Source organism: Uloborus diversus, chromosome 7, assembly GCF_026930045.1.
Source record: "Uloborus diversus isolate 005 chromosome 7, Udiv.v.3.1, whole genome shotgun sequence".
NCBI lineage: Eukaryota > Metazoa > Arthropoda > Arachnida > Araneae > Uloboridae > Uloborus > Uloborus diversus.
In genome coordinates this window covers 96,664,131-96,685,634 of record NC_072737.1, presented here as the reverse complement: position 1 = coordinate 96,685,634, position 21,504 = coordinate 96,664,131, and the positions used below count along the sequence as shown (strand labels likewise).

Here is a 21,504-nt window from a genome sequence, read left to right as displayed (position 1 = left end):
AAAAGAGCGGAGCTGCTATAAGTCATTTAAGATAGCGATTGTTCTTCAAACGTCCACTGCTTATGAGCTGCAAAGTGTTATTCGTTTTCTATGGAGCAAGGGACAAACGCCCACAGCAATTCGTAGAGAAATGCATCCCACGTACGGGGCATAAGGATGTAAGTTTTAAAAAGGGCGTGAAGAGTTGCATGACAATGTGTGTTCAGTTCGACGGTGGTTCCACAGGCAGCCGGAAGAATTCTACCACAGGGGTATCTGTAATTTAATGCTGCGATGGGACAAATGTCTGAACCGGTGTGGTGACTATGTGGAGAAATAGTGTAAGTGACCTAGTTTACTACGTACATTTGTAAATACTGTATGTATCTTTTTTTGGCAAATAAAAAACAGGCGCAAAGACTTTTTGATTTGCTGTCGTAGGAAAGAGTTGACCCGAACTTAAGAAATCAGGTCACCCAGTGTATCGCTAAGAAAAGAGTGACACTTGATATAATTTTCAAAACAAAGACCCAGTAAATTTCCATGTATGTAGCATATGGTGAATAAATATTTAGAATGGTAAAAGCAATGTTTTTTGTTTTATAGGCCCTTCAAATAAGCAATTTATGCTGCTTCACCCTGTATTTTGAAATAATATCAGTTGTATCATATTACTGTACTTCATTAAAGTAACAACTTGTCATTTATGCTTTTTTCGATGCTAATTAAAATTTTTTTTTGGCTTTGTTCATCTCAAATCTTTTTACAAAATTCAGCAAAAATAACCATATTATACTCAATTTAATAACCATAATAAAACTAAGTAATTTTTTTTTCCTATGGTAGTTAATGTAGCATTAGTTAAAAATAATTGCAACTGTTGCTTTTCATGTATTTTATTTACTTTGCAAGTTGCTGTGTTTTTTTATTATCATTGCCAAAAGATTTTACTTTATGCATCTAGACAAAATTTGAAATGTTTATGGCTGGAGTGGCCAATGCCTGGCACATATGGCCCGTGAAGCTTGCTCAATAAAGTTTTCAGAAATTTTACTATCTTACAAATCTTAGACTAAAAAAAAAGCTTAGTTACATATAATGCAAATAAATTTTTATCAACCAAGTAAAGTAATTGACATAATAATAATTTATTCTTTAAAATTATCAGCTTATGTTTCCCCTCAGTTATGTCTATCCATTTTCTTTAAAAACATATAAATAAATATCTATGTTTTATTCATTTACATTTAACATCGACCTCACATGCTGGGAAGAGACGATATGCTGAAAACATGTTTATTTGCAATAAAAAAAGTCGCCTCATGCATGAAGTACGCTCGCTACAAATAAGCAGGGCTGTGGAGTCGGAGTCGGAGTCGAAGAGTCGGAGTCGGACTGATTTTGAGGTTAAGGTGTCGGAGTTGTTAGAAAACATGCCGACTCCGACTCCGACTCCGGGCTTCTTTTTTTCTTTCCCTTTCGCTGACTCTCCTTGCATTTTTTAAAAACTGACTTCCAATTGGTTCGATTACATGCATGAAAAGATACTAATGAGAAAATAACTGCCATTATGGCAATCAGCTAGCTTGAGTGCTTACAGAACTTTCTGTAGCCGTCCCCTAGTTTGCTTGCTTTTTAACTTAACTAATAGCAACTGTCAGCAAACGGTTTTGTTGCCTAACATTTTCAAGTAATCACTTACAAATAAAAATAGAAATATAGTGTTTGTTCGATCTCAGTTGTAAAATAGTAAAAGAAACGTAACAAATTAGTAAGTTGAGGCCTGTAGCTAATGTTGAAACGTTTAAGGGTGAACGGCAAATTCAAAAAAGTTCTGGCGCGAAAGCACGAATCCAAAAGATCCGACGAAATAATCTAATGGTTTTTTCTTTATTAAGACTATTTATAAGCTTGATTCTCACTAAAAAGTATGGAACAAAATAAGTGTAAATGATTTCTTGATTACAACACTCAATAATTGCAGTTAATCTTAAAATCTTCATATTAAGGTTAACTCTAAAGCAGCAAATAAAATTTAAATTAAAAATTTTGCGAATGAGAAACATAGGTATAGTAAAAGCTATTCGTACAAATTTGTATACCGCCGCATTTTGCGTAAAATTAGCTCCTGATGTATATGCGCCCTATTTTCGTTGCAACTTTATTGATGAAATATAATTTAAAATATATTCGCGAAAATTTTCAGAATTAAAGTATTTATATTTTTTTATAAACTCTGAAATTAACTTTGGTTACCATCTACCAGATGGGTGTCACCCGGGGCAAACCACCCCCTCTCAAGAACTTGAATTTAGAAAAAAAGGTTTTTGTTTTCCCTTCAAAAATTAAAAGCACACGATTTGATCAATGTCTATTTGTTAAACATTAAAGGGGAGCAAATTACAGATAATCCTTTTCAAATTTTTTAAAAGGGATTTTTAAGTCATCTCACTTTTTAACTCGTAACTATTGGAAAATTTGATTTTTAAATTGAATTTCTGACGTTGTATGCGTCTTGGGTTTACAATAAAAAACAAAATGCGAAATTTTCATAAAAAGGAATTAATACTTCAATCTCTGTTTAGAGGATTTCCCCCTTCCCCTGAATTGAGAGAGGGAGTTGAAAAAATACAATTTAAAAAAAATCCGGAGTCGGAGTTGGAGTCGGAGTCGGGCGTTTCAAAATCCAGGAGTCGGAGTCGGGGTCGGAGTCGGCCATTTTCCTTCCGACTCCGCAGCCCTGCAAATAAGTGTACTGTGCATGCTGGGCGGATGCAGACTTGCATTATAGTGGGGAGGGGGTCTTACTGGAAAATAAGAGTTTTGGTTTCTGAAGAGTTTTGTAAAAAATTTCTAGAACTGTTTTTGTGTGTCAATAAAAAGTCTTAAAATGGCCATGAAAAAGGCGCCAAGTAGAGCATAAGCTTTATTAATTAATTCCATCCATCTTGCATGCAATTACAAATTATGATCTCGGTTGGATAACATTGTGTGAAACTATTTTATCCAACCATGTGTGCAAGTAACCATGGTGTGTAACTGTAACATAAACTCCTTTGACTTTTGTCTCTAAGAGCAAAAATTCCCATAACTCTTTCTTTTCTCTACTTGCTTAAATTTTTCCTAAAAGCTTGACTTGGTAATAGGCTGCTTAAATTTTTTCAAAGAGCTTGAATTTGGCAACTCAGGATTAATTTACTGTTGAAATATGCATGGACAAATTTAAAGGCCAAAAATATATTTTCAGAACAACAAAAATTTTTATAAGTTAAAACAAGTTCAGGGTTCCCGATAAAGTGCTAGAATCGCACAAGTATTAAAAAAAATTCACTAAAAAACATGTCAATGCAAGACTTTCTTGCGGTTTTGTCAAATTTTACAACAAGATTTAAAAAAAAACCCTCTCTCAGTTTTAAAAATTTCACTCTAATTTCAACCGAGAGAGTTTGAGATTTTCTCACCCATTTTTCATCTACTGGAAACCTTGAAGTGTTATACTGGTATGAGGAGATTTGTGTGGCTATTTTCATTTTACTGCAAACAAAAACTTTACTGAACAAATTTACAATTGAAAGAAACAAACTACTGCATACAGTACAATATTGCAATTTAACAGTAAGGTTTCGATAGAGAACTGTCTATGTTCAGCCATCCAGAGACAATATGTGTACTCCTTTGATGACTGAACATAAGATGATATAATGAAGAATATTTGTGCAGGGATTCAGCATGGAGTTAAGGTATTGTAAGAGGGAATATTATCTTCTTATGTTATGTTTCTGTTCAGAATTTTTTTAATATTTTATTTTAAGAGATTTTTTGGGAATCCAAAACAATTCAGCCATTTCCCTCTAATTTTTAAATATTTGGATTTTAAGTAAAAAATTTTCATATGAGCTTTTGCTCCATTTTAATATGCAACTATTTTCATGTAGCTTTTTTTTCCGTCTTATTATACATGTATGTTCAGTTATGCTGTATCTCAGTTATAAGGCTGCTGAATTATAATTGCTTTGAAAATTTTATGCGGATAAAATTGTCTCTTGTATTGCAGATTCTGACTTCTAAGAGTTTATTTCTATTTTAGATGGTGACAATGGGTCTTTGTAGAGTTGTTGGTGCAATTGTGCTCTGGAATTTTGATAAGATCATAAAACAATGTGCAGTGGAAAAGGAAAAAGAAAAATGAAACAATGCAAATGAAGCTATGTGTATTTTTTTTTATACAGTAAGAAAACATTTTATGTACATAATATTTTCTGAAATAAATATTTTTTTACATCGTGTTTGAGGGTATATTTTGGTACATAAATTGAAGCTTTATTAGAAATAAATAATATATACATTCATGTCTGCTGGTACCTTTAACTTCCTTGCCTATTACAGAAGTGATATAGGATTAGCCAACATAAATCATGATTTTAGTGCTATTATACACAAACAATACATTTGTGTTGAGTGTGCGAGAAACCATAATTTCAAAAAAATTCTAGGGATAAGTGTTTTTTGACAGCAAAGTACAATCTTCATACGTTTCTTTTTCTACTGTAAAGATCAAACATTCTTGAAAATGCCTAACTTAAGCATTTTTGGTTTAACCTTTCTGGAGCAAACATATTTAAAAGGATCTGAAAATAATAAATACACAGATAACATATTCAGAGGTAGGATATTATTGTTGAATTACATTTCAAAGTATAAACAAGAAAAAAAGAATAACAAAAAGAAAAAGAAAGAAAAATACAGGTGAGAATAACTGCAAACTGCCAATGATATTAATGAAATGGTGAAATATATTTTTCATTAGAGATTAGAGAAGTTGAAATACGTTGCCACAAGTTCAGTGACACTTCATAGAAAAGCAAAGAAATAGTAAGATTAAAGTAAGAAATAACAATGTCAAAAAGCACAAATTGCAGATTATTGCAGACACATGTTTAGGCGTTACAAGGAATGCCTTTTTCAATGCAAAAAGTAATGAGCTTATGGATGAAAAGAAATCCAATGTCTTTTCATCCATAAGCTCATTACTTTTCACGTTGAAAAAGGCGTTCCTTGTATTGCTGAAACACGTGTCTGCAGTAATCTGCAATTTGTGCTTTTTGACATAGTTACTTCTTACTTTACTTTTCAGCACAAAAGTGTTTACAGTCAACTCCCGCTACAACGAGATTTGACTTATGCGAAATGACTAAAACGAGAATGTCTCACGAGTAACGAATTTATAGCTAACGCGAATTCTTCTTCCACCACACAAATTGTTTCTGAAGGAAGTATCGGCTTTGTTATTGGCTACTAAATACTGATTTCATGAATATTATTACATTCCTTTAACATCAACTTCAATTTAGTCTACACATCTCTCTGTTAGTTCATCAAATAACCGCTCAGTATCTTTCATTAACCTTTTTTTCATTCTAAATATTGAAGTTGATATAATGACATCTTAGTGCAGTGTTTCATCTAAAGTTTTTGAAGATGGGAGGAAAAAGAAAGTTTTTGACAAAAAAAAAAGTGTTAAGATTCTCGATATGCTTGAACAACTACAAAACGTCACGGTAGCACGACAATGAATATGAGTTCATCTTCTATTCGTACAATTAAAAGTCAAAACAAAAAGATATCCATTAAAGTTCAGAACTTAGTTTCAGTGTTAAAGCTTGCAGAGTCTGAGTAAAGTATATGAAAATGGAAGCTGCTCTTGCATTGTGGATTAAACAGATTGGGAAGAGGGGCTTGTTGCCATAAATGGAAATGTTATAAAAAAAAGGCAAAGCTACCGTATTTAAAAATATATTAGACAACGATCTCACCACAGAGCACCATCATCTTCATTTTTAACTCATAAATATCATTTAATGCATATCTACGGCACAGTACTGTTATAGTGCAGCATCTTATTATTACCTCATACTGTGTGCAGCGTGTCGTTTTATTAAAGTCTTTACCTCCCCATTGATCATTCATTTTGTGCATCGTAAAGTATTTCATGTTGAATAAAACAGCTTGTTTTATTTTTCAAGCACAGTAAAAGTTTTGTTCTTTATGTAAGAAACTGTGAAGTACAGTTGCGGAAGGCTTTAAAGAAGTTTTAGGAGTGTTTATAAGTGCCTAAAAGAGTCTTGCATGATTCTAAAAAAAATTGTATACCTACCTAATTGTATACAACATGAAATTTCAACTTAAGCGAAGAGTCTTGGAATGCATCCCTTGCGTAAGTCGGGACTGAACAGTATTAAGCTTAATAGTAAAAATGTTAAGTTGGTAGCATCATTAACATCAATTGCTTTGCATCCTTATCAAATTCCACCTATGGATTGCTCAAAGTTTTTCAAATTAGCATTTCCATATATATTTCTCATATTTTTGTATTGAGCTATTCACCACACTACAAACTACAAAAAATCTTATTAGCTACTGCAGTAGTTTCGAAACTGGTAGCCTGTTAGTTCCAACCACTGGATAGTTATAATTGTGCAGTTTTAATAATGACTTTTTTTTTGTTTGCAGAGTGCATTAACACTAAAACTGCAAAACTTTTGATATACCGAGAACTGCATCATGTTGACCTTGGATTATAAACCAATAAAATATGCATAAGCTGTAAACTTAGTTAACTAAAATATTTTTTTGTTCTTTTTCCAATTACTGTACCTAGAACCGCAGTGCAGGTAAATTTGACCTGCAAGAAATGTTAATGCACAAATGTTTAAAAACATACCTTTTCTCGGAAGTAATTGTGGAATATTTCTTTCTCACCCTCGAAACCTTTATACTTGAAAAGTAAAATGAGATACAACAATGTTTAATCACACAAAATTTTATATTACTTGCAGTAATCTGCAATTTTATGCTGTTAAACGTTGTTATACCTTAATAAGATAAATAAATACCTTTGTGCTGAATAGTAAAGTCAGAACAAACAACGTAAGTAGAAGCACAAATTTGTAAATTACCGCAGACACGTGTTTCGGCGTTACAGGGAACGCCTTTTTCAATGCAAAAAATAATGAGCTTGCTCATTATTTTTTTGCCGAAACACGTGTCTGCGGTAATTTACAAATTTGTGCTTCTACTTACGTTGTTTGTTCTGACGTTGTTATACCTTATTTTTCTTCTCTTTTGAATATTAAACATCTAAAACACTTATTGTTTCAATTAAACTATGGTTGATTAATCAAGTAATTAATCTTAGAAATTTATAATGTAGGCGATATTTACCCTTGTTCTTGCTGGAGGACCATAGGGTGTGAAAAGCAGTTGCCATTGTGGTATACCTAAATGTGCCAATGCCAGTCGATAATAAGAAACAAAATCAGAAGTCAAAAAATGGAAATCCAGAGCTCTGTCTAAAAACCAAATTGAAGCACTTTGCATACTGTCAGTGGAAGTATCTACAAAATAATTTTTAAAGATTTGAAAAGACAAGAAAAAAAAAAAAAAGTAAATAACTATAAACTAATTACTGTGTTTATAAAAAGAACAATTATACACTTAAATGTTGGCATGGCAAAATCAAATATAGTGCAAGGTAATAAAATTATATCTAAATAAATAAATAAAAGAAGCTTAAATTAGGTGTTAAGTGTAAGCCTGGTGTAAGTGTTGAATAGGATAATGAATTTTTTACATAAAATTTTTGGGGGTAATACAAACATTTTTTTTATTGCAAATCAAAGGTGTCAAACTTCTATACTTTACACTAAAAAATTTAGTGTTTAGCTGCATTATTGAAATAAATATATTTATAAAATATTTAATTCAAAATGATGGGGATGGGGAGGGGTGTCCTCCATTCCCTTTGGATATGCACTTGGGGATGAGTTACTTTGTTTGGTGCCTAACCAACCTGAATAGTTTAAGGGGCCATTCATTAATTATCTAAGAACAATTTTGACAATATTTGACCCCCTCCTCCCATGTAAAAGGAAGTAAGATTTTTTACCCCCCCCCCCCCCCATCTTACGTAAGATTCTATTTTGTTTTTCGCAATAATAAAATAATGAATCTCACATCACTGGAATCATTATCAATTCACTATAACTGAAAAAATTTTAAAACCTTTTTTTGTGCAAAGAAATATTTACTAAAAGGAATCTAGACTAGATGTTTTTTCGACAAATATTTTTTGTACATGATGCAATACTAATTAAAAATAAGACATACCATACACAGTACGATTCTTTTATTATATTTTACACTATTCATTCTTTGAAAAACAAGTAAAAAACAGTTTATCCTAATACATTTTTTACCTTCCAGAAGCAAATGAAATAGGATCCCTGCCAAACCACTTGACCGCGCAATTTCTAATATAGAATTTCGACTTGGAAAATCTTACGTAAGAATGGGGACTGACCCCTCCCTCCGTTAGTAAGGGTATGTGGGGATTTTTTCCCCTCCCCCTCGGGACCCCTACATAATTAATAAATTGTCCCTAACATGGTATTAAACAAGATTAATTAGAAGGTAAATCCTACACATAGTCATCTCAGTCCAGTTTAGCACCAAGCGATTTGAAGATTTATAAATTGTAAATAAATTGTTTATTTGTTTTACCCATGACTCACCAATGCAGTCATCAAATCTCAACATACAGTCCACTGCCTGAAAATTAGTTTTCCCCTTCAGCCAGGTGGCTTCAGCTACATATCAAAATGTAAGCGTAAAAAGGGACACTTGTCAACAATAAAGCATAGCATAAGAATAATAAAATATATTTTTAATTCAAATTGAACCCTAAAACAAAAACAATTTTCTTCTTTTTAGCATTTAATATTCATAATGTTATGTATCACATTCAATACATAACTAACTTTCATTGTTCACATCTTAAGTCTTTTGCCAATTTTAGGTCAGTACATTTGAAAAAATGGACTTTATAGGGTACATATTTGCATGCATCATATCATACAAACCTTTTTTCTTAGGATACACTAAACAACTTTTTCCAGCTCCTTGGCAGTGATCAAGAACAAATACTTTGCATCCATCTTTAAACTTTGGTTTCAGATGACCATTACATAATTCTAGAAGAAAAATACAATAAAAACTTTAAGAAGAACAACCCAGAAAAAAAAAGGGGGCAATAACTATTAAAACACTGCTTTGGTTCATATAAACTTAAAAATGATCTTAACAAAGTTATGAAATGTGAAAAAATGATGAAATAATAATTGAAGGGTTTGTAGCAAAAAGGAGTCAGCTCCATTTGATATGATTTCGGGAAACTGAAAAGAAGTTTTGAAAGTTGAATGTTTAAATTCCATGAATTATACAGGGTTTTTATAAAGCCTTGCATTGATAAAGAAAATTTGATTTAAAAAAAAAAAAAAAAAAAAAAAAAAATTATTATTTTTTCAAGACCCCCCGTCCCATTAGTACAACATTAGCTAAACACAAGTAAATAGCAGTAACATTGAAAATTTTAATGTTCCATCCCAAAATATTTAAATTTAACATAGTTTAATACATACAAAGGAATAGCGTGTTTTTAAACAAAGACTAAATAAGCCCAGTAAAATAATTTTAGTGCTTTTACAGTTGAATTCAAAAAGATCCTTCTAATACATCCTACTACAAATTCCTATTAATGAAAATTCTACACCAAATTGCAGTTCTTATAGTTTTTGATAAATTTATTTCCCTGAATTGAACTAGTCTTTAGCATGAAGGTAGGATATCAAATAATATTGACATTTCCCTTTTAGTAAATACAAATACAAAAGTGAGGATCAGCAACAGGCTCTGGGCTCAGCTAGGCTGGTCCTAGTCAATTTGCAATCCCAGTGAAGATCAATGGCCCTTTTAAAACTATCTACTCCCTTGCTCATTACCACCTCTTCCTTTAAGCTGTTCCAAGGTTCCACTACTCTGCTATAATAATAATTTTTTCTAATATCCATGTTAGCCTGAGATTTAAATAGCTTAAAACAATGATCCCTTGTACTGTTTTCAGTGCTAAACTTCAGCCCTGTAACATCTTTCATTTTAATAAATTTAAACAGCTGAATCATGTCCCCTCGGTCTCTTCTTTGCTCAAGACTGTACATTTTTAGCCTTCTAAGCCTGGAATCATAATCTAAGTGGGAAAGTCCACTTATTAGCCTTGTAGCCCGCCTTTGAACCCTTTCCAACACATTAATGTCTTTCTTAAGATAAGGAGACCAAAACTGAACAGCATACTCCAAATGAGGTCTTACCAAACTTCTATATAAGGGCAGAAGAACTTCTTTAGATTTGTTTGAAATAGATCTATTGATAAACCCAAGCATCTTATTGGCCTTGTTACTAGCAATGCTGCACTGTTGGCTAAATTTTAAATCCTGACTTATTAAGACGCCCAGATCAGTAACTTTTTCTGCCTGACTAATGACTGAACCTTGCAAATCATAACTTGTACATTTATTTCCACGCCCTAAATGTAGCACTTGACATTTCCCAACATTAAAAGCCATACTCCATTTATCGACTCACTCCGTAATATGATCTAGATCCTCTTGCAGCTGATTTGCTTGTTCTTCATTTTCTACAATCCAAGCAACTTTGGCATCATCAGCAAAACAATTCGTGTTCCCATAAATATTTTCATGAATATCCTTCATGAAAACAATGAACAAAACAAGCCCTAACACTGATAATTGAGGAACCCCACTTAAAACCTCACTCCATTTAGAATAATTTCCCGCCACAACTACCCTTTATTTCCTTCCGGTCAGCCAGTTTTTTACTCAAATGAAAATTTTCTAAGTAGAGCAACATGCGGTACCTTATTAAAAGCTTTTTGAAAATCAATGTAAACAACATCTACAGGCCTCTTATTGTCTAAAGCTATGGTAACTTTGTCTTAGAAATGTAATAAATTAGTTGCACAAGATTTACCTTTCCTGAAACCGTACTGAAAACTAGTCAATAGATTATTAGTCTCTAAAAAATTTATTAACTTAATTTTTATCAATGTTTCAAAAATTTTGCAAACCACCGAAGTTAGACTCACAGGTCTATAATTTCCTGCACTCCCTTTAGACCCTTTCTTGAAGAGCGGTGTAATGTTTGCCAGCTTCCAATGCTCTGGCACTGTCCCCGAGTTATAAGAAGCATTGAAAATATTTACAATTACATCTGCTAATTCCTCTGCACATTCAACTAAAATGGATAAATATTATCTGGTCTCGGAGCCTTAGTCTCTTTAATTTTTTTCAAATGAAGTAAAATGTCATCCATGGAAAGTAGTCTTCAAGCTGTACTATAGCTTGTGCCTTGCAAGTGTCAATTGTTGAGATACAGTTATTGTTAAAAACACTCAAAAAAAAGTTATTAAGAACATTAGCAATATCACTATCGTCCTGAATTAAAATTCCGTGCTCATCAACCAGTGGCTCAATATGACTATTTCGAACTTTCCCTGAATTAGCGTACGCAAAATAACCTCTTAGGATTTCTGTCTATGTTATCAGCTAGTCTTTGCTCCAACTCTCTTTTCTGAATCCGTACCAAATACTTAAATTTACGCCTTGCCTTACAATATTGGAGCCTATCTGCACAGTGACCAGTTTCTTTAAACCTATGAAAAGCTGCTTGCTTGTAATTTAGAGCGTCTTTAGTTTCCCTGGAGAACCACATCGGCCAAATGAACTAATTTTTCTTTATTTTCTTATTTACTTAGAACGTCAAAAGTAAATAAGAAAATTGAAAAGAATGCCGACACTGAATACAGACTATCCCTAGTAACATGATCATGCTTACAAGAACTTTACCCAATCATAAACAGGATTTGACACATTTTATAGTTTCTTAACTTTCTCAATAACCAGGTTCATGCTCCAGGCACACTGACTTAACTAACGACTGTGCTCTCCGTAGTTCTCTCCGAGAAGCAATTCAATTACTTCAACATCAGTCGAAAAGTTTGCTTTTTTTGTCCAAAAGGCATTTTTATTCTGAAGTAAAATCCTCAATTTCAGTCCTTAGTAAACGTCCGATCCCTCCCCTCCAAAATTAGTATCTTGGATCGTGAGTCTGCCATTGGAGCCATTCGTACAAATATACAGTCTCACAACCGACTGGATCTGGATGGAAAAGCAAACATTTGGTTTACAGGCGGATATTAGAAGCATTTATTAGTTTTCAGGGATGCCAGCTTTTGCAGACGTTTGATAGCCTCTAAATTTTTACTTTTTCCCCTCTCCTCTTAACTGAACATTTGCCAATTCCATATAATCCGTGAGCATACTGTAGTTAATTTCAGAAGCTCAAACAGCACTTCCTTCAATTTTGCTTAACATTTGGCACATGTCACAGCAGACCCACCAACTTCCATTACTTCTATTTTCTTTCACCAAGCAACACCCATACCTAAAACAAAAAATACCACTGGTAGGCAAAGCTAGAAAATGAATTTAACGCTAAACAATGAAAAATAAACCAAATAAACAGTACTTCAAAATTATATTTAAAAAAAAGGTAATAATAATAAAAACTGAAATGAGCAAAAATTGCACAGAAAAATGCAAAAACAAAAAAAAAACCAAAAAAAAAAAAAACATTACAGACAATAAACATAGTAAACAACTTACATATCCCAAAAAGCATATGAAACATAAACATTCACCACATATTCAGGCTTAACAAAAAAAAATTAAAAAAAAACGCCCCCCTCCCCAAAAAAAAGGGTATATGAAGCTTTCTTCCAAAACACATAAATACCAAATTACATAGAAGCACGAATGATGCAAATTAGTATGCAAAAAATATGTACACACACACATATGTATATCAGTGGCATACCTAGCAAGGGTGACACCTAGGGCAGATTGCGCCCCCCCCCCCTCCTGTAGTGTGTATGTATATCTATATATACCAGCCACTGTGTATATATGGCTCGTTTGGAAGTAGAGTGTCACAATACAAAATTTTTAATTTTCTCTTTTTTTTTCGCATAAAGGCCTCCAATGGACGCTATCTTCTTTGGAAAATAATGACAGATTTTTTGTTTGAATATTAACCACTGGAGAGCACAGCAAACTTACTTTTCTTAATGCAAATTGCTGGAAAAGTTCAACTTCAAACATTTCCCCTGTAAAATCTCATTTCTTCTTATTGTGACATTCTTCTTCCAAATGAGCAATATATATACCAGCAACAACTTATGGATGCACCACTAAGCTGTCTGGTGGATCAAAGGGAGCCTGAACAGGTTAAGTCCTCTCTCTCAATTCTCTTTAAACTAATTTAATGACCCTTAGAATGCTTGTGACACTATCTTGTCAATTTGAGAACTAATGAGTAGATATGTTTGCAGTTTTGATTAATTATGAGTAATGACTCATCATCAAAAATATTCAGTCACTTGTGTAAATGCATAAGGATTTATTTTAAATATAAATGCTAATGAAAATTTTACCTTCAGAATCACTTTCAACGTCAACAAGACTAGGTAATTCAGAGTTTGTACTTGGTCTTTTGGGTCCTATGCTTTTCAAATGACTTAAGCGGGCAATTTCAATGACTCCAATTGAAGTGTTTTCACCTAAAATTTTAAGCTGCATAATGTAGCCAATTTGCAATTATAGAAGCAAAACAAAACATTATAGAAATGTAAAATACCTCTTTGTTTCCAGTGCCACTTAATTTGTAATCCATCTGTAGCTAGATAAAAGTTTTTTAGGTCTTGAGGCATCAGAACAGAATTTTTCTAAAGACAAAGCAGTACATTTATATTCTCTTACATAACCAATATCTAAAACTAAACTTGATATGAAAGTATTGCAAAATATTTAATATTATAACAAAATAGTATTTTAGAATTGTAAAATGGGGATATTTTGTTTTATAATACTAGGGGGCTCTGCCCCCTGCTCGCTAACGCTCACCAACCACCAAATATTGTTTCGTAATCTTATTTGATTCGCAAAGACTTAAAGTGTCAATTAAAAAAAACATCAAAACGCATTATGGATGCCCGGGGAAGGGGTGCTTTTTTATCCCTTTGGATAAAAAAGCACCCCTTCCCCGGGTTTCAAAATAACTTGCACCAACTTGCAGAGCCGTAAGGGCTAAGGGGCTCCTGAGCATTGCAAAACTGCAGTTTTGTACATTTGAAAAGTCGCTTTCATATTCCTGGTCTCTAGTAATGTATTTTGATCTCTAGCTCGGAGCTAGAATTGAGTTGAGTCTAAGATTTTCCGTTAAAATTGAAACCCTTAAAGTTTGTGAATAAGAAAAAAAGAAACACGCAAATCAAAAAGACGTAACTATGGCACCGCCAAATAAAACATCAATACTTTTAATGGAGATGAGATTATTCTAACTTGATTTTTAACGGCTTGTAACTTTTTTACTTTTGGAGATAGAATCCTAGTTTTTCGACCATAGGTCAAGTTCAATCTGGAGTATAAAAAGTCTCTCTTTCCAGTGGTGTCAAAAAGAAAACTGTGGGACAATTTCTTTGCTTTTTACTGATATATTTAATGAAGAAAGTAGTGCTTAAATTTTAGCTAAGCCTAAAAAGTTCGAGCGAAAAACACAAATAACTCCCTCCATATTTAAGTTAGAGCATTGGAACAAATTGCATAGGACGTGGAAAATTCTACGCTTTCCAATGATATATAACATTAATATGTGCAAGTAGTTTTTCAACCCTTTACTAGGCAATTTATGCAAAATTTAAGCTTAAAAAAATTAATTACAAAAAAAAAAAAAAAAACTACGTCAAATTAAAAAAAAAAAAACCCCAGGTGCACACCCCAGGGCTCGAAGTAATTTTGTACAAAATTTCAAAGCTGTAGGTGCTAGGGGGTCTCCTGGACGCAGGTCCGCCACAGACTTCCTTCCAGAATTTCTTTGAAACCTTACTTTCATTTAGGGTCAGGTGGGGTGAAATGGGTCATACTGTGTATTTTTATTAATAAAAATTTTTGGTCTGGCTGAATTTTTCTCAAACTTTACACAAGTTATGAGGGGCTTTTTGGTTACAATTATGACTGTTAAAACTGTTTCTGTGTAAATTGCTGGGAGCACTACATTGACATTTTTTTTCTCAAGTCACATGTGAATTTTTAGGAAGCCTGACAAACTTCTTAAGATCTTACTATACATTTTTCTTTTCTTGAACTTCTCAAGTGTTATCAGTTAGAACAGACTTTCATCTACAATTTGCAAAAAACAGGTAAGAAAAGTATCAATTCTTTCTTATTTTGTTTATTTTCATGTGGTAGGGTGAAATGGGGCATAGTTAGGCTTAGCGAATTTTAATTCCTAATGAGATTAAATTGACTTTTGAAATCAATAAATAGCTTTTAAAAGGAGATTTAGAAGATTTTTAAGTGTAGCAAAAATAAAGTATATATTATTAATGTGTAGAATTCAAAAGCTAAACTTGCCATCCATATTTACAACCTATTTCCTACCTACTTTTCTAATTCAAATTTTTTAATTATTCAATGAAAATGCCTGGGGTGTATAAAAGAAAAAGGGAAAGGAAATATTCACTCTCAGATTTAGAGGCTGCACTAATTGAAGTTCAAGGTGCTTCAGCAATTCCTGCAACTATAAGGAAATATAATATGCCAAGAGAAATACCGAGGAGATCGGTCTCCAACACACAAAGTCGAAAAGGTTCGAGAGATACAGCACAACAGAATAATAGACATACAACGCTAAGTGAAAAAGAAGAAAGATGTATTGCTTCAGCTCTACAAAGTGTGGTTTCCCATTTGATAGAAAGATACAATCATTGTTACTAAGGATTTCATAAAGACCAATTCTGAAAAATGCAATTGTAGCACTCTTGGCATAGAGTGGGCCAGGAATTTTGTAAAAAGGTTGGCATGTCACTTATGTAACAGGAAGCCAGAATTGCTCACGAAAGCAAGAGCCAGGATATCTTCTAAGAAGCGGCAACCGATTGAAACCCAACTCTTGGATGAAGAAATGTCTGAGTTAGTTAAGCAAGAACCAATACCTCTTGGAAGTGGGCTCTTGTCCGATACAAGGGCAAGAAATCATCGAAAGAATTTGTTGATCATTTGACAGATGTCAATGACCAGGATTACAACAGCGTAAATTTTCAATGAAAGCCAACTCAGGCAAATACTACATCTTCCCTGAGTAGGAAGATACAGACAGTTTCTAAATGTCAAATTCTGAAGACATTGAACAAGCAGAATTCGATTGTTGTGGACATTATATTTTTCGAGTTTTAGTTCAAAATATTTTGGTGTTGAATAAGTAAAAATAAATTAACGGTTCATTGGAAATAATTTATTTCCAGCTATTGTACATGTTTTGGTAATAATTTCGTAGTTATTGTATGTTTCTATTGCAATGACCCATTTCACCACATTAAAACCCATTTCACCCCACCATGGGGTGAAATGGGTCAGATACTTCAATTGCAATTTTCAGATTGTCAATGGTAACAAATTTCAATGACAATCAGCTTAAATTAAAGAGAAAGAATCAGATGTAAAGAGGAAATTTAAAAAAAAAGTACAAAAAAAAGTTTATGGGTTTGCAAATGGCATTATTTAAAAAAATAGACAAAATCCGCCAAATATCCAAAATAGAGATAATCCTCTCTCTTATTGAAGAGGCCAATGTATACATTTATACTGCTGTGGAGAGTAAAACACAGTGTCTGCAAATTTTTCTCTTTTTTTTTTTTTTTTTTTTTTTTTTTTGCGTTTTTATCATGTCTATTTTACTTTTTTAAAAAAATAATAATAAAAAAAAAACCCCCCCCGCCAGATTCCAACATCTTTCTATTGTTAGTATGGAAAGCGAAACATGTTTCTTTGAATATATCATTTACCTATTTCTACAGATACCACATTTTACTTTCCCATGGCAGTGTACAAAAATAGTAGAAATAAAAATATTTTAAAATTAATTTTAATAACAATATTGGCATAATTGTGCATGAGATTAGAAACAAGTTTATGTAGAGACAAATTAAATGCACTATTATTTGAACAAAAGCGAACATTTCAGTTGTGATAAATACAAACAGAAATGTATATAAAGCAAAAATAGCAAATTAGTCATTATTTTGTCTATAGCACCATTGAATTTCTAAACTGTCTTTGAACATCCAAAAATTAAATTTTGAAAAGGTGTTCGTGTATGTTTTTTTCCAAGTTTTCAAACTAAATTAAAAAGCATCAGTCACTTACTTGTTCCCATGCTGTTATTGCAGCTTCAGATACATGACATTTTTCAGCAATTACAGTTGATTTTACACAAGGCAGCTTCTCTATGAAAAATTATATTTGTTAATTTACCTTTAATAGTCAGCATAAATAAAACAGCAAAATAGTATATATATATTTTTAAATACTAGCTGCCTTCGGTGGTTTAATGGCATGGTTAACCTTATTAGTGCTCTGGTGTCTTTATAATATAATATCGGAGGTTTGGGTGGAGGATAGGGTACTGTCAGGGCCGGATTTGGAAGTGTGGAGGCCCCGGGGGAACGAAGGAGTGGAGGCCCCTAATCAGGGTTCGAAAAGATCATCATATGTTTGAAAATATCCGATATTTTGATTATATGTATATATTCGATATTTTCGACCCGTGAAAGTTAGGATATTTTGTAAAAATTTTATCGTGAGGGCCCCGGGGCAGTAGCCTGGCCTGCCCTCCCCTAAATCCGGCCCTGGGTCCTGTGCTGCATATGCTGCACATGTGCATGAAATGGCACTATGGCAAACCAAATTAATAAATAAATAAAACAAAAAATTAATTTGAATTTTCGACATCTGGAATTCAAATTATGTTTTTCGCAATCACGAGTGTGTGTGTGTATGCAGGCGTGTGTTTGAGTATGTGTATTTGTGTAGGTGTTTGTATGTAGGAGTGTGTGTATGTGTGTGAGTGCGTAGGTTTGTGTATGTATGCGTGTGTGTGTAGGATATGGACGCAACCTGAAGACTGTTTTCGCTAGAGGAGCAGCATCGTGAGGCCAGTCTTCGGTGGTGCTGCAGAGGGAAACGGGGGGGGGGGGAACAAAATCATAGGAATTCAAACTCAAATGAGAACAATAAGCAATGTGATTGCTCGATAAAAGGTCAGAAAAATATCAATTGCCCTGAATGTGATGCTTGATCTCTTTCCTTTTCATGGAAGTCAGTGTGGAAATTTTGGCATGTTTTTGGAGTTGTCAAATGAGGCAGCGAGAACCAAAGGGATGTAAATGGACATTTTAAAATTTTGAGTAAAACACGTTTAAAGATAACATAATAGGTAGGCTTCCATTGAAATGTTTTTCTAAATCATGCTGTATAGCAGCAACTACCAGGGCTACTACTCTTGCCCCAAGACAGAGGAGAGGTTCACCTACCATGTGTACTGGTTATCTCCAAATTTTTAATTTTGCTCCTTACATCCCTTTGCCACCTCACTGCCTCAAATGTGGTTTGATATGTTTTTATATTGATATTAAAGAATTTTCAATTATTTTCAATTTGATGTACTTTTTAGCTTTTTTTTCTTACTGTCTTTAACTCTATAAGAAGTAACCCTTGCCAAGAGTTGGACTCAGATGTGCCTACGCCCCCTAAGAGCAAGGGCACCCCCCACCCCAAATATTGCAAAGACCCTCACAAAAGCACGTGCCCCTGCCCCCCCAAAAAAGGAAAAATGTCCCTCAAAACAAACCCTCCAAAAAATTTCAATGGCCCACTCTGCGCCATGACCCCTCAGGTGGGCACCCCTGGTTAGACTCATTAGGTATCCATGTTCTAACTAAGACCAAATTTTCTGTCGCTTCTTCTCAATTCTCATTGGGAGATTGAAACCGTTATTAGCTTGCATTTCAGAAAATGATCCTCCTGTTATCTTGATTTTTAGCGACATGTAGTGTAACAGCACCAGTAACAGACATGCTTAAGACATCCCTCTCAGTTTAACTCAATTTTCTCAGCCTTTGAAAATTATTTCTCTTTCATGCAACTACATTACTTCTAACGTTTGGCTGCTTCTGGATCCTCTGAATGAGTTAATTCTATTCTTATTTGCTCAATTTCGAAAAAAGGTCGGACCCCCAATAACAGACACTGACAATTCTGATGATACCAAATAATAGATAGGATGAGGAAAGGATGAGTAACGGAAAAAATTCCCCTTTTCTCTTTAAAATGTGTAAAAGTTATTTATTTTTAGATCTAAAACCTTATTAAATTTAAATGAACATGAAACATCGACAGAACTCATGGTGGATATTCATAACCTTCCACCACTGCCTTGTAAATACCAACTGGCTCATAAAATTCACTCTGGTCTGGTGTTTTTTGAGTCACTCTGGTGGCTCAACACCAGATGGTTGCACCGTATTCATGCATCGCAGCAACATCAGTTTTATCCACCTAAAATTTTATTTATTTAAATCCAAACGTACCACTGTCTGCTACTGGCCCCTTGTCTGTTACTGGTGCTGTTACGCTACATGCCAGATTTAAAAAGAAAAAAGCTAAACAAATTAACATTTTTCCATGAATGTTTATTACATATCCCTCTTGGATTTAGAATTTTTATTTCATGATTATAGAAGCAAAATTAAATGTCTTAGTTTAGTTTTTACATAGATTCCCAATGACTAATATATCTGAAAAGGTTTTTTTTTTAAAAATGTGGCAAAACCCCTCCCGAAGAAAACTGGATATAAAATTGAAATAAAGGTAATTAAAAAATGTATTGTGATTTCCCTCCCTTTTCCTTTACTGTTGAAGTCTTTGAGATATCAATAAGAATTATTAATTATTTTTAAGTAAGTGACATAAATGAATACAATAAACTCTCAATTGTTCGCAAGTAGGGCGGATTATCCGGGATTCATTTAACAATCAGGAACACATATTTTGGCAGTAAAAAGCAAATACCAATGGCTGTTTTTTTTGTAGAATTTTTTTTAATAAACTTGGTTGTTTCTGTTTCTTTATTTATTGTGCTTTCTTCATTATACATACACATGTTTTTTTGATGTTAAGTTCTATTGTGCAAAAATACAAAACATTTTTACTGTACTCTACATATTTTCACTGTTTGAAGAAAGTATTATGCATCAATGCAGCTATGTTTCTGAGGAAGTTCAATTTTTACCTCATTTTAGATCGTTTGCGGTTTATCCATGATTTTAATTATCTGCGGCACTTGTGCCACCCAATTCCGTGGATAATCGGAAGTTTACTGTAATTACTGAGCTATAGAAGCTATTTAGTAAAATATATTGACTAATTTTTTCACACTAGAAATAAATGAACTCAGCAATTGAATGAAAGCAACAAGTTTTGATTCTGAAAATCCATCAGAAAGTTTCTCTGGCTGCGTCACTGCTTATAACTCAAATAGTTTTTTGCCTTGAAATTTTCATCGACTCCCTAACTCTTGAGAAGGCTGTGGGAAGTTTCCATTATTCCAAGGTTTTAGTCGGTCCCTTGGGACTTTGGGTTACCGAGTAGACTCTGACTGCAATATCAGCACAAAATTGCACAAATCTGTATGTATACATAGTTTCAGTTTACAGTTATCATAATGGAAGAAACAAATTATAACTGATACATTCTATCAATTGTTTTTTCAAATGGAAAGATTTTACCAATTATACTGGTTTCCTGAATGGGAATTAATCATGAATTTCTTTTCTTATGCACATCAGACAGTTAGCACAGCCGGAAATTCCTTCTGGGTGGCTAATTTGAACTCGACTGGACTTTGGGGGAGGGGGGGGGGCTTAAACCTTCCCTGGTTACGCCACTGGCATGAGACACGTTTTGTGATACACTCATTGGTGTACAGGTTTTTGTCCATTAACAGGATGATCTTTGTCACCTGTTTCACAATAAAATCCTTCAAAGGAAATCAAATGCTCATACAGTGGTATGGATAGGAGGGGAAAAAAATCCGATTTGGATATAGTTAAAAAAATTTTGTCATTTATTATGAGAGAAAAGGGATAAACTTGTGTATTTTTGGAACTGGGGATTTTTATCCTCAAATCCCCCCAAAGTTTTGGGAAACATTACATCCTACATCTGTTTTATTCTACTAAAATTTAACTCTGAGCATGATGGCCCCACTCAAGTCTTGTGGGGCCATGCTCTGGGATATACTTTATCCTGCATGTAAAAAGGTTAAATTATCAAGTGTCAGTTTGGAATTACTCTTCAAGTATTGAGAAATTCTCACAAAATATATGAATGTAGAAGCACTTAAAACTAAAAAAAAAAAATCTTTCTGAAAATCTTTTTACAATCTTGTAGGGAAAACAAGATTTACTTAAAATGTAAAGCTTGCATACTGAAATTATTAATACTTTTAAATGTCTCTTAAAAATGAAGCATACAATTCGAAAACCATTACCGAAATACTTTACGATTCCCAAAGTAAGATTATCGATGAATGGTCCACGGTCCATATTTTAGAAAAGTGAAACTAGATTGTTCATATATTCTGTTTGTTTTTAACATTTCATAATCCTCTTGAACATTGTTTACATTTTGAAGTCACCTATTTGGGGCGCAACCTCATTGA

The 21,504-nt window shown here is 33.3% G+C and overlaps 2 protein-coding genes across 2 annotated transcripts in view; one reads left to right on the top strand and one right to left on the bottom strand.

Annotated features, from left to right (window-relative positions):
* Positions 1 to 4,199, top strand: part of LOC129225713 (3-ketodihydrosphingosine reductase-like) — a 26,389-nt gene extending 22,190 nt beyond the window's left edge. Inside the window, exon 10 of the mRNA XM_054860201.1 lies at positions 4,067 to 4,199. Coding sequence (XP_054716176.1) covers positions 4,067 to 4,168 — 102 coding nt within the window. The 3' untranslated portion in view covers positions 4,169 to 4,199. The remainder of the gene's footprint in view (positions 1 to 4,066) is intronic.
* LOC129225714 (tubulin polyglutamylase complex subunit 2-like) lies at positions 4,174 to 21,504 on the bottom strand. Its single transcript, XM_054860202.1, has 7 exons — positions 21,334 to 21,504; positions 17,151 to 17,230; positions 13,585 to 13,672; positions 13,382 to 13,507; positions 8,898 to 9,008; positions 7,201 to 7,373; positions 4,174 to 4,607 (listed from the first exon to the last, which is right to left on the bottom strand). Exons 1-7 carry the CDS (start codon positions 21,386 to 21,388, stop codon positions 4,554 to 4,556), a joined length of 687 nt encoding a protein of 228 aa, XP_054716177.1. The 5' UTR covers positions 21,389 to 21,504; the 3' UTR covers positions 4,174 to 4,553.

Excerpts from the sequence above, each read along its gene's own strand:
- LOC129225714 (XM_054860202.1), bottom strand. The coding sequence starts at position 21,388 with ATGGACCGTGGACCATTCATCGATAATCTTACTTTGGGAATCGTAAAG. Across the intron at positions 17,231-21,333 it reads GGGAATCGTAAAGTATTTCG|AGAAGCTGCCTTGTGTAAAA; the intron begins GTAATGGTTTTC and ends AATTTTTCATAG. Across the intron at positions 9,009-13,381 it reads CGTTGAAAGTGATTCTGAAG|AATTATGTAATGGTCATCTG; the intron begins GTAAAATTTTCA and ends TTTTTCTTCTAG.